A 10,670-nucleotide genomic window follows, 5' to 3' on the forward strand; every position below is an offset into this window, starting at 1 on the left:
ATATATATATATATATATATATATATATATATATATATATATATATATAGACACACACGCACACACAGTATATATTTGACATCTTGTACCAAAGCAGTGGACTGTTGGCTGTTAACCATTTAAGAATATTGCTATGCAAGAGGAGAAATTATCTCACTATCTCAGCCTCGTAGGAATTGTAACAGGGTACATGGTGCTAGATAGACATTGTGGCTCCAGACGACATACTCTTGCCAGCCCAGTGGGAAATGTTAGTGCTTGCTCAGTCAAAGCGATACACGAGACACTACACCTCCAAACGGCCAAGTATTCTCACCCTAATGGGAATTTTGCTGGAATGTTGGTCATATGCATTAAGTACTTCCTTTTTGTCCCATGGCAACTTGTTCTTCTGTGCCCTGGATTTTCTATCTTAGACATTTACAGCAGGCCTGATCTATGCTGCTGCTGAGTCACAGAGTGGAATTCTTAATGTTGTTACTCAATGACACCGTTTTCCCCACAGGATGTAAAAGTATGATGAAAGAGTAATGTGGTTCATTTTGGAGCTTTAGGGGGCAAGTGTTGAGGGATACCCATTACAAGATGTAGTCTCTCTGGATCCTAAAAGTTCTAAACTGGAGATAATCAAAGTACAATAACAGTTGTTTGAGATAATTGATTGATTGGTTTGTATCCCATGTAAAGTTTCTTTGAGGAAAACGCTATGTATAACCAATGCATTATAAATATTAATAGTGTTCCACTATGTCTGTCTTTGTTGTCAAGTTTTTCTACCCATTTTCATTATCTCTTGCTTCTTTATCCCGTTTTTGCTGCTGCAGTAATCCACTGTGGTGACCCTGGAGTGCCAGCCAATGGAGTGAGGTTGGGCAATGATTTCACCTACAACCACACAGTCAGTTTCCAGTGTTCTCCTGGTTTCAACATGGATGCTGACCGAGCCTCAACTCTTATCTGCACCAAGGACCGCACCTGGAATGGCACCAAACCTCTCTGTAAAGGTAAAGTTGTGGAGGATGATATGAATAACAATGCAGTGATGAGATAAATCTAGATGATGACATTAGCTTCATAATAGGAAGGAGGGATTATGGGATGCTAGAGTGAATGAATGTTACAGATATCTTATTACACTATTATTTATTATTACACTAATACTTACTTGGGCATCAATTAAACCAATATGCAGAATCCATGAAGTCCTGCAATGCCTCTTTGTCTCCTTGTAGCGATCGTATGCGGCCCACCACCTATCATCCCCAATGGACAGGTTGTTGGTACAGACTTCATTTGGGGCTCTAGCATCAGCTACTCCTGCAACCAAGGTTACCAACTGTCCCTGCCCACTCTGTTAACATGCCAGGGCAAAGGCAACTGGAGTGGAGAGAAACCCCAGTGCTTCCGTAAGTGGCACCAAATTGGAATGCCCAATTACATTACATGTCAATTGACGTCTTTTTGACATTTCTTTCACCCAGGTATGTAAATTATATATGTCCCTTGTGTGACATTTAACCCCTCTTGGACGATATTGAATTAAAACCAAACATGGTTAGTGGGTCACCTCACATTCACCTTTTTTCTCTCTGTCCTCCCTCCTTGGCAGCTGTGTTCTGTGGAGACCCAGGGATGCCAGCCCAGGGGAGGCGGGAGGACCGAGGATTCACCTATCTCTCCTCTGTCTCCTTCTCCTGCTACCCTCCCCTTGTCGTGGTGGGCTCTACTAGAAGATATTGTCAGTATGATGGCACCTGGAGTGGCACACAACCCTCTTGCATAGGTAAGCTACTTGTTTACAGTATTGTCTAACATATTATACATATTATGTTAAAATACAGTTCAATCAATGTAATGTTATACAAGCAGGTGTTTTGTGGTTGTTTTTTGAACCAGTTTTCATGGCAAGTACTATATGTAATTACTTTCATATAACGCCATATCACTAATATCAGTGTGAGAAAAGCCTCCCATTGGCCGGCCGCTTTATGTTCTCCCTTTTAGTCCAGATTGCCATTTTTAATCAATAAGTAATGCATGCAAAACATTGACCCAGCTAACAAGCTATATTGATTCTGTTTTTCACCTCTGATTGGTGTAATTAAATAAACCAACCTAGAAAATGTATTCCACCTATTTCAGAATAACCATTGATGTAGACATAATGTGGAAAAACTGTAGGTCTGGCAATGCAAGACTGCACCAGGGGCCCCTTTCACCAAATTTGCCAAATGCAAGCTGCGGTTTGCAACATGAAATCAATTCATCCTCTGTTCCGTATTTTTTTTCCCAAATTTGGCTTATCAATGCAACAATGCTGCATACACAAGGACAAATTAATCTGCCGTTTGCAAGTGAGGCTTGCAAAACATTTTTTTTGAAATTGGCCCCAATATCAAACTTCATACTTTTGATTTGCACCTGTGTTATCTGAAATACAGAAATATTTGCTGCTGCAATAAACATCCCTTAGGCACTAAACTTCCTTAAACAAGAAAGAGTAATTCCATTTGACTTGGATGCTGCAGTTAGAAGCACTTAAAGAAATCACACGCTGTGGTCAAAAACAAATTGCGAATAAAGTAAAATATATTGTCCCTGCCCTTAGGTCCATTGTGGTATTTAATGTGCTGTAAAATATGCACACGTGCCAACCCTTTTACCTAATAACAGTTAGTTTTAACATTAACTTATTATAGCCAAAAGTCACCATTAACTCCACTACCTATGCATCATTTATCAGCCACTGTTGAAAAGCCATAGGGCCTAGCATGTGGGAAAGGTTAAATTAAGATTTATTGAGATTTAATCAATTAGAAATAGAACCTCTGTTGTACATTTATCAGTATTGAGCTAATTCTGACATTGCCTTACATCATATCCTGCAACACATCTTAGTTAGCTGTAGAATCACTGTAAAGACTGGCCTCTTGTGGCCTTGTGTTCAACTTCTACATACGACAATAAATGCCCTTAAACTGACTGAAACCTCTTTTAAAGTTCTATTTCTTCTTTAACTTTTTTTGCACTAAACTCAAATAAGAAATGTTACTTTTCTCCCTGGCCTATAGCCTTATGAACTAGAATATAATGAAGGCCATAACTCCTACGGTCAGTATTTCACACCAGACCTCTGAATTATGTAATTTCCTATACAATGTCTCTAAGTTTATATATCTATTTGTCATTGGTGACATATGATAGATGGGAGAGGCTTGAACACCAGGGTAGTTCTCATAGAAATGCTGTGCGTGCGTGCGTGTGTGTGTGTGTGCATTTGTGTTTGTTTGTGTTTCAGATCCCACTCACACTACCTGTGGAGACCCTGGCACTCCTCTCTTTGGAAATCAGAACAACAGTCAAGGCTACCAGGTGTGAATATGTGGTCACACATGAAATGTACTTCATGTATTGAATAAAGAATCATCTTTAACTTTTCATTAAACCCTAAAAGGGTGTTTACATTTAGCCACAGCATGGACTGCAAGGTTGAATCAATAACGCCCTCAATATTGATGTTATGAGAAAGTAACATAATTCTCTACATAGTAAAAATGCAATACAGTCAGTGGCCATCAGCCGTATGTAGTTCCTCTCATAATTTATACAGAAATAGGGCAACAACCTCTTTTCATTATCAATTAATCTGCTGATGATTTTAACTGTATGAAACAGTAAAAAGAATAGTGAAAAAATGCCTATCAGCGCTGCTCAAAGCCCAACGTAATGTCCTCAAAGTTGACCAGTTTAAAGAGAATAAAAACTTAGTTAAAGTACACATTTTAATTGTATACAAATATTGATCCCCGTTTTGGACTAACAATCCCCAAAACAGTTGATTTTAACAATTTAATGTTATAAACTGCCTCTTCATTTTGTAAAATCTGCTTTCTTATATGTATAATATGTATGCTCACTGTCCAGTCCACATTCTCACATGCTCATGGGTGTCCTCTTACAGATCAGCAGCACTGTGTTCTTCAACTGTAGAAAGGGCTACTTACTTCAGGGCTCTATTTCTCGCACTTGTCTGCCCAACCTCACTTGGAGTGGTTTTCAACCTGAATGCATTGGTAAGTACACAGTCTACTCTTTTAGTAAAAATGTGTATTGTCTTAATTTAGTTGACTCAAAACCTCCACAATGGCTCTTTTTTTTACTTTTTCTCTTCTACCATTTTTTATTTCCTATCTGTCGTTCCTCTGATCCCTCTCCCTTTTCATTTCCTCATCCCAACATTAACTTGTTTCTTAGTCTCTTCTCCTTTAATCCTTCTCTCCCTCTCTTTCTCCAGCCCACCACTGCAGCCAGCCAGAGCTGTCACCCCAGTCTGATGTGAGAGCCATTGAACTACCATCCCTTGGCTACACGCTGATCTATACATGTCAGCCTGGCTTCTACTTGGCTGGAGGATCAGAGCATAGGACCTGCAGATCAGATGGGAGCTGGACAGGGAAACCCCCTCTCTGTGCAGGTATAAACATGGTTACAGTACGTCCATAAGAGAACATAAAAGAAATACCTGGTACTACATATGCAAATACATGCACACACATGCATTTTTTTTCCATTTGCAGCAGCTAAATTTCTACAATACAATATACAATTCTTACAAGACTAGAGTGAATGCCTACACACACAAGCACAAACACACCTATAGATACAGTCACCAAACCTCACAACACTACACGTGTGTGCACATAGCGACCCACTTTTTATAATGTGCTGTTTCCATTAGCAGTCTCTATTGAAACCACTTGGGTCTGGACTAACGCAACATTCAGTGGTGACTCTGGTTGGGAAATTGGGGATTCAGCTTATGTTGATGAACTGCAGTGTTAACACTTGCTTATTCTCAGACACATGCCAAAGTAGGATGGCCCATCCGTCACAAAATTATATTTCATGCAATTGCTCTCACACACACACAGACTTTAACACACACAGCAAACACACAAGCTTTGAAACATTAACAAGGGTGCAAAACCTGATTAATGCATCCCAATGCATCCCATTGATTAGGTTAGCAAAAGTACCTCTTATAAATGGTGAGGCAGTGTTAACAAGGTCTAGCAGACAAATAGACTGCCATTAAGACACCCCCAAGCATTGGCCTAAAACATATAGGAAAAAAATAGTCATCGACACACAATTATCTAGGGTAGATAAATGCTAATAGCTTAAGAGAAAGACGTACCAGAAGGGGATATCAGTGTGATGGATTCCATGCCAAGTCGTTGCTAAAATATAGAAGGGGACTTTTTTTAAGGCCATGCCATTACGAGTGAAGGAAAGAAAGAGAACTGGCCTTAGCACATACAGGATATTAACAGCGCCTGTAGGCGCAGGGATGGAGAGGAAGCTCAAAAGACTGGCAGCTAATAAAGTACAAGGCTGTGGAAGTGTGTGCATGTGTGTTTACGTCTATATACATTTATCCAAGGTGATGTTTGTGCTCATAAACTACCGTCAGTATACCTGTCTTTGTTTGTAATGGCATGTAAAGCCCTCTTCACTCTGTTTGCCTGTGTGGGTGTATGTTTACTACTGTGGTGAAGCTCTGCAGTCCTGTGTGAGCAGTAAGGCATTATTAAAGTGCTTCCCTTGAAGCTGTAAAAATGTGTCTCTAACTTAGCCATAGCCCCACAGGTACAACGGAGCTGCTCTTTGACACACAAGTCGAGTCCAGTCGCAGGAAGACCTCATTCTGTCCACCACAGTGGTTATTGGTCATGGACGTAGACAGGAAGTGCTGATAGTGACATCCTCCTACTGCAATTACCTTAGGGCTGTTTAAAGAGAAATTTGTATCTTCTATTTTCACTGCCTGGGGCATTCCCTGTGTCTTTTTAGATAAACTTGTACATTATTATTTAAGTTAATTTTGTTTTGTTATGCTTTTTAGCTGATAATCGGCCAAGTGGTGAAAGCCCAGTGGGGACAGTGCAGGAGCCGCCCTCCAAATTACCAGGTAGGACAGGTATTATATTTTTAAATGCTTTAACTGATATTTGTTTGAAATATTCTGTTTGTATGTGGTTCTCAGTTGGAATATTTCTTCTGAATAGTGGATAGGTACTCTCATCAAATAAAGTTTAATTTTTCACTTGTATCTAAATTACAGTACGTAAAAGGTGTCATTCTCACTGCTGCTAACTCACACCCTGTTAACGGATTTCACTGATTAATGCCTCACATAAGTCTAAAGGTATACTAACCAGTAAAGACACCTGGCACTTTATTGTTGACAAAAAGATTACTTTTGCTTCCTCACTCTCACGCCTTTGCCTATTTCAGTCCCTGGTGGCGTATTTGCTAAGAATTCTCTCTGGAGGGGATCCTATGAGTACCTGGGGAAGAAGCAGCCGGCCATGCTCAGCATCACTGCCTTTGAACCCTTTAGCAACCGGGTTAACGGGACACTCATCGACCACAGTGGAGTGGAACTCAAACTGGCCGGTCGGTACACAAAAAGCAGAAGTCACTATCAAGACCTTCAAAGAACTTTCACACATACATACTGTACATGACTAAATTATCATATCAGAGATCCACTGTGTTGGGTTTTAACAAACAGACAATGTCAGATTAGATCCAGTGAGGACAAGGAGCAAGAAAACATTGTAGTCTCTCCATAGAGTTGATCATTGTTGCTGTTTCTGAACAGCAGACATTTTTTATTTATTTTTTCCCTGTGGCACAATCACCATGCAGCTGTGATCATTAAGACACAAATTTGCATCCGTAACGGCTTGGACACTTAACTTTTCTGTACCTGGGTGCTATCAATTTTCATCACAGTGTAGTAAAAATTATTTCCTAGAGCTACAGTCACAAACTCCCTAGTGAAAGGAATATTGCTGATTCAGACATATAGATTATTGTTGTGTTCACACTATCTACACATACTACCGTTCAAAAGTTTGGGGTCACCCAAACAATTATGTGTTTTCCTGAAAAGTCACACTTATTCACCACCATACGTTGTGAAATGATAGACAAATAGGTCAAGACTTTGACAAGGTTAGAAATAATGATTTGTATTTGAAATAAGATTTTTTTTACATCAAACTTTGCTTTCGTCAAAGAATCCTCCATTTGCCGCAATACAGCATTGCAGATCTTTGGCATTCTAGCTGTTAATTTGTTGAGGTAATCTGGGAAATTGCACCCACGCTTCCAAAAGCAGCTCCCACAAGTTGAATTGTTGGATGGGCACTTCTTGCGTACCTACGGTCAAGCTGCTCCCACAACAGCTCCATGGGGTTCAGATCTGGTGACTGCGTGGCCACTCCATTACCGATAGGATACCAGCTGCCTGCTTCTGCTCTAAATAGTTCTTGCACAATTTGGAGGTGTGTTTAGGGTCATTGTCCTGTTGAGGATGAAATTGGCTCCAATCAAGCGCTGTCCACGGGTATGGCATGGCGTTGCAAAATAGAGTGATAGCTTCCTTATGCAGAATCCCTTTTACCCGTACAAATCCCCCCTTACCAGCACCAAAGCAACCCAGACCACATATTACCTCCACCATGCTTAACAGATGGCGTCAGGCATTCTTCCAGCATCTTTTCATTTGTTCTGCGTCTCACAAAAGTTCTTCTTTGTGATCCAAACACCTCAAACTTGGATTCATCCGTCCACAACACTTTTGTCTGTGTTCTTGCCCATCTTAATCTTTTTCTTTATTTGCCGTCTCAGATATGGCTTTTTCTTTGCCACTCTGCCCTGAAGCCCAGAATCCCGCAGCCGCCTCTCACTGTAGATGTTGACACTGGTGTTTTGCGGGTACTATTTAATGAAGATGCCAGTGGGGACCTGTGAGGCGTCTGTTCTCAAACTAGAGACTCTATGTTACTTATCTCTTGCTCAGTTGTGCAACGCCGCCTCCACTTCTTTTTCTACTCTGGTTAGAGACTGTTTGTGCTGTCCTCTGAGGGAGTAGTACACACGTTGTAGGAAATCTTCAATTTCTTAGCAATGTCCGCATGGAATAGCCTTCATTTCTAAGGACAAGAATAGACTGTCGAGTTTCAGATGAAAGTTCTCTTTTTCTGGCCATTTTGAGGTTTAATTGACCCACAAATGTGATGCTCCAGAAACTCAATCTGCTCAAAGGAAGGTCAGTTTTGTAGCTTCTGGAACGAACCTAAACTGTTTTCAGATGTGTGAACATGATGCACAAGGGTTTTCTAATCATCAATTAGCTTTCGAGCCAATGAGCAAACACATTGTACCATTAGAACACTGGAGTGATAGTTGCTGGAAAGGGCCTCTACACCTATGTAGATATTGCACCAAAAAACAGACATTTGCAGCTAGAATAGTCATTTACCACATTAGCAATGTATAGAGTGATTTCTTCAAAGTTAAGACTAGTTTAAAGTTATCTTCATTGAAAAGTCAGTGCTTTTCCTTCAAAAATAAGGACATTTTAATGTGACCCCAAACTTTTGAACGGTAGTATATATATATATATATATATATATATATATATATATATATATAGCTAGAATCTTCACATCAAATACAACTATGGTCTCAGATAAACATACTTTCTTTTTTGCAGCCTTTCATAACCTGGTATTGAATAAATCATGTACTTAAATTATTCATCTTGTGATACTCTTTAGTTGTCTATATGTTAATGAAAAGACCAAACCCAACAAGGAATGGATACTATTAACAAGTATTGTCTGTGCAGCCAAAGCCTGCCTTGGAGCTCGATATTTTTCCCAAAACTATTAAAAGCATATCAGTGAGCCACTCGGTTACACTGGGTGACATGTTGCTTCATCAGTTAAATGAGATTTATTATACAGTTTTGGTGACATGGCATCATCCATTCATTTTCCTTTGAGTCCACAAGGTTTATTCTGACACTAAGTCATGTTGCAAATTCAGGAATTTCATTGTCTTCTGTAATAGTCTTACAGGCAAAGTGCTACTGAAGTTAGCAAATATGAGGAAGCCACAATGTGTGATGCAGCGTTTGCTCACAGATCTGTATATAGGTACGACTAAACTAAAAAATGAACACAATCTAGATGGATTTTATGTCCTTATATTGCTACTTAAGTCATATTTGTGTTTGAGCTTCAGTCAAGACTGCAGTAAGACTTTCTGTTAACAAATAAGTGTGGCGGTTGCTCTAAATAATTGTTAACAATTTATGTTTTTTGTAGGTACATATAAGAAGGAGGAGGCTCAGCTGCTGCTACAGGTCCACCAGATCAAAGGCCCGGTGGAAATCTTTGTAAACAAGTTCAAAATCGACAACTGGGCCCTAGACGGACATGTAAGTCCAGGTTCAGGTTCAATACAACACCTCTCTTTGTAACAGCAAAGGTGTTACATCACACTTGCACACCCAAACACCTTTATTGTGAAATATGCACAAGCAGACATGCACACTAACCTTGTCACTCTGGGGAGATGGAGGGCCCACCAAGAGTTTTCTCTTTAATTAAAATGTCAGTTAAATCCTTGCTTGGTAATCAGGACTCAACAGACCCCTCCACTCCTCTCTCCCATATTATCCCCCAACCTCAGGCACCTCTAATGCACACCCACTTCAGATATAATTAAAAAAGCAGGTCACAGTGTGTGTGTTCCACTGTGGGTTTCATGTGCATGCTTCACAAGCCTCACGGCACTTGAGTGTTTACGTACAAGCATGTTGTGCAAAGTGGAGTATTCCTCGTGTGTGACACGGTTGTGTGTCAGCAGCGTGGCTGAATGTGTTTATTTGTGCTCATGAGCAACAAAAAAAAACGTCATATTAAATGTCAGCTATAAGAGCGCCTCTCAACTCCTTTGACATGCCATTTCATTTTCTGCGTCCACCAGCTGCTGACACTTTGATGATACTGTCCTTTGTTAAGCCTGGATGTGACATAAAGTGTCTGTCTTACATTCCTGTCTCTTCCTAGGTTTCCTACATCTCTTCATCCAACTCCTTTGTGTACCAGGGATTTGTCAGAGGGAAAGGCTTTGGCCAATTTGGTCTCCAGAGACTGGGTGAGTGAGCTGTCCACTAGGTTAAAGAAACCCCTGTGACCAAGTGGTCTCTTGGGGGAAGACTGTCAATGTTTTTTTTCTCTTGTCTGGATTTCTATCACAGAAATCTTTACTTAAAATATGTGTAGCATCCATCAGGTTAGCTGCAAGTGCTTTCACAGCAGCTGTGTTGGATTTATCATTTATTTACTTCTACCAATGTGAAAGTACTTTTGGAGAATGTGGCTATGAATCCATCACAGTTCAAAAACATGTTTAATATTCAGAAAATGACGTGCGCACGCGCACACACACACACACACAAACTCAAACACAAACAACATAGCTACGGGAAAGCTTTGTGTTTGTAGGTTTGGTGTTGATGCCTGTGGAGTCTTTGTCATATCAAGTACCCCCCCGTATTGTAAATATCCATTCTTGGCTTCTTCAACGAATTCAGCTATGCCGTCTTAGATAGAGAACATTTCTAAAGGCTGCAGCTATCCAAATATTCTGCTTTATGTTTGTGACCTAGAAATCCCAACCATATGATCCTCCCCGCTACAATTTGTATACACCAAATCTTTACACCCTGACTCCATGGATCAAAATGGGTGCTGTATGTCAAGGTGTGTGTGTGTGTGTGTGTGTGTGTGTGTGTGTGTGTGTGT

At 40.2% G+C, this 10,670-nt stretch overlaps 1 protein-coding gene across 5 annotated transcripts in view; it reads left to right on the top strand.

The window, feature by feature from the left end:
• csmd2 (CUB and Sushi multiple domains 2) overlaps positions 1-10,670 on the top strand; it is a gene marked incomplete at its 5' end in the record, with an annotated part of 270,610 nt that overhangs the window by 251,820 nt on the left and 8,120 nt on the right. For all 5 annotated transcript variants that reach the window (XM_032535085.1, XM_032535083.1, XM_032535084.1 and 2 more), the window contains 10 exon segments: positions 825-1,004; positions 1,233-1,406; positions 1,610-1,783; positions 3,299-3,372; positions 3,962-4,073; positions 4,295-4,474; positions 5,906-5,971; positions 6,298-6,459; positions 9,186-9,298; positions 9,933-10,020. In XM_032535085.1, coding sequence (XP_032390976.1) covers positions 825-1,004; positions 1,233-1,406; positions 1,610-1,783; positions 3,299-3,372; positions 3,962-4,073; positions 4,295-4,474; positions 5,906-5,971; positions 6,298-6,459; positions 9,186-9,298; positions 9,933-10,020 — 1,323 coding nt within the window.

Source organism: Etheostoma spectabile, chromosome 14 (assembly GCF_008692095.1).
Source record: "Etheostoma spectabile isolate EspeVRDwgs_2016 chromosome 14, UIUC_Espe_1.0, whole genome shotgun sequence".
Classification (NCBI taxonomy): domain Eukaryota; kingdom Metazoa; phylum Chordata; class Actinopteri; order Perciformes; family Percidae; genus Etheostoma; species Etheostoma spectabile.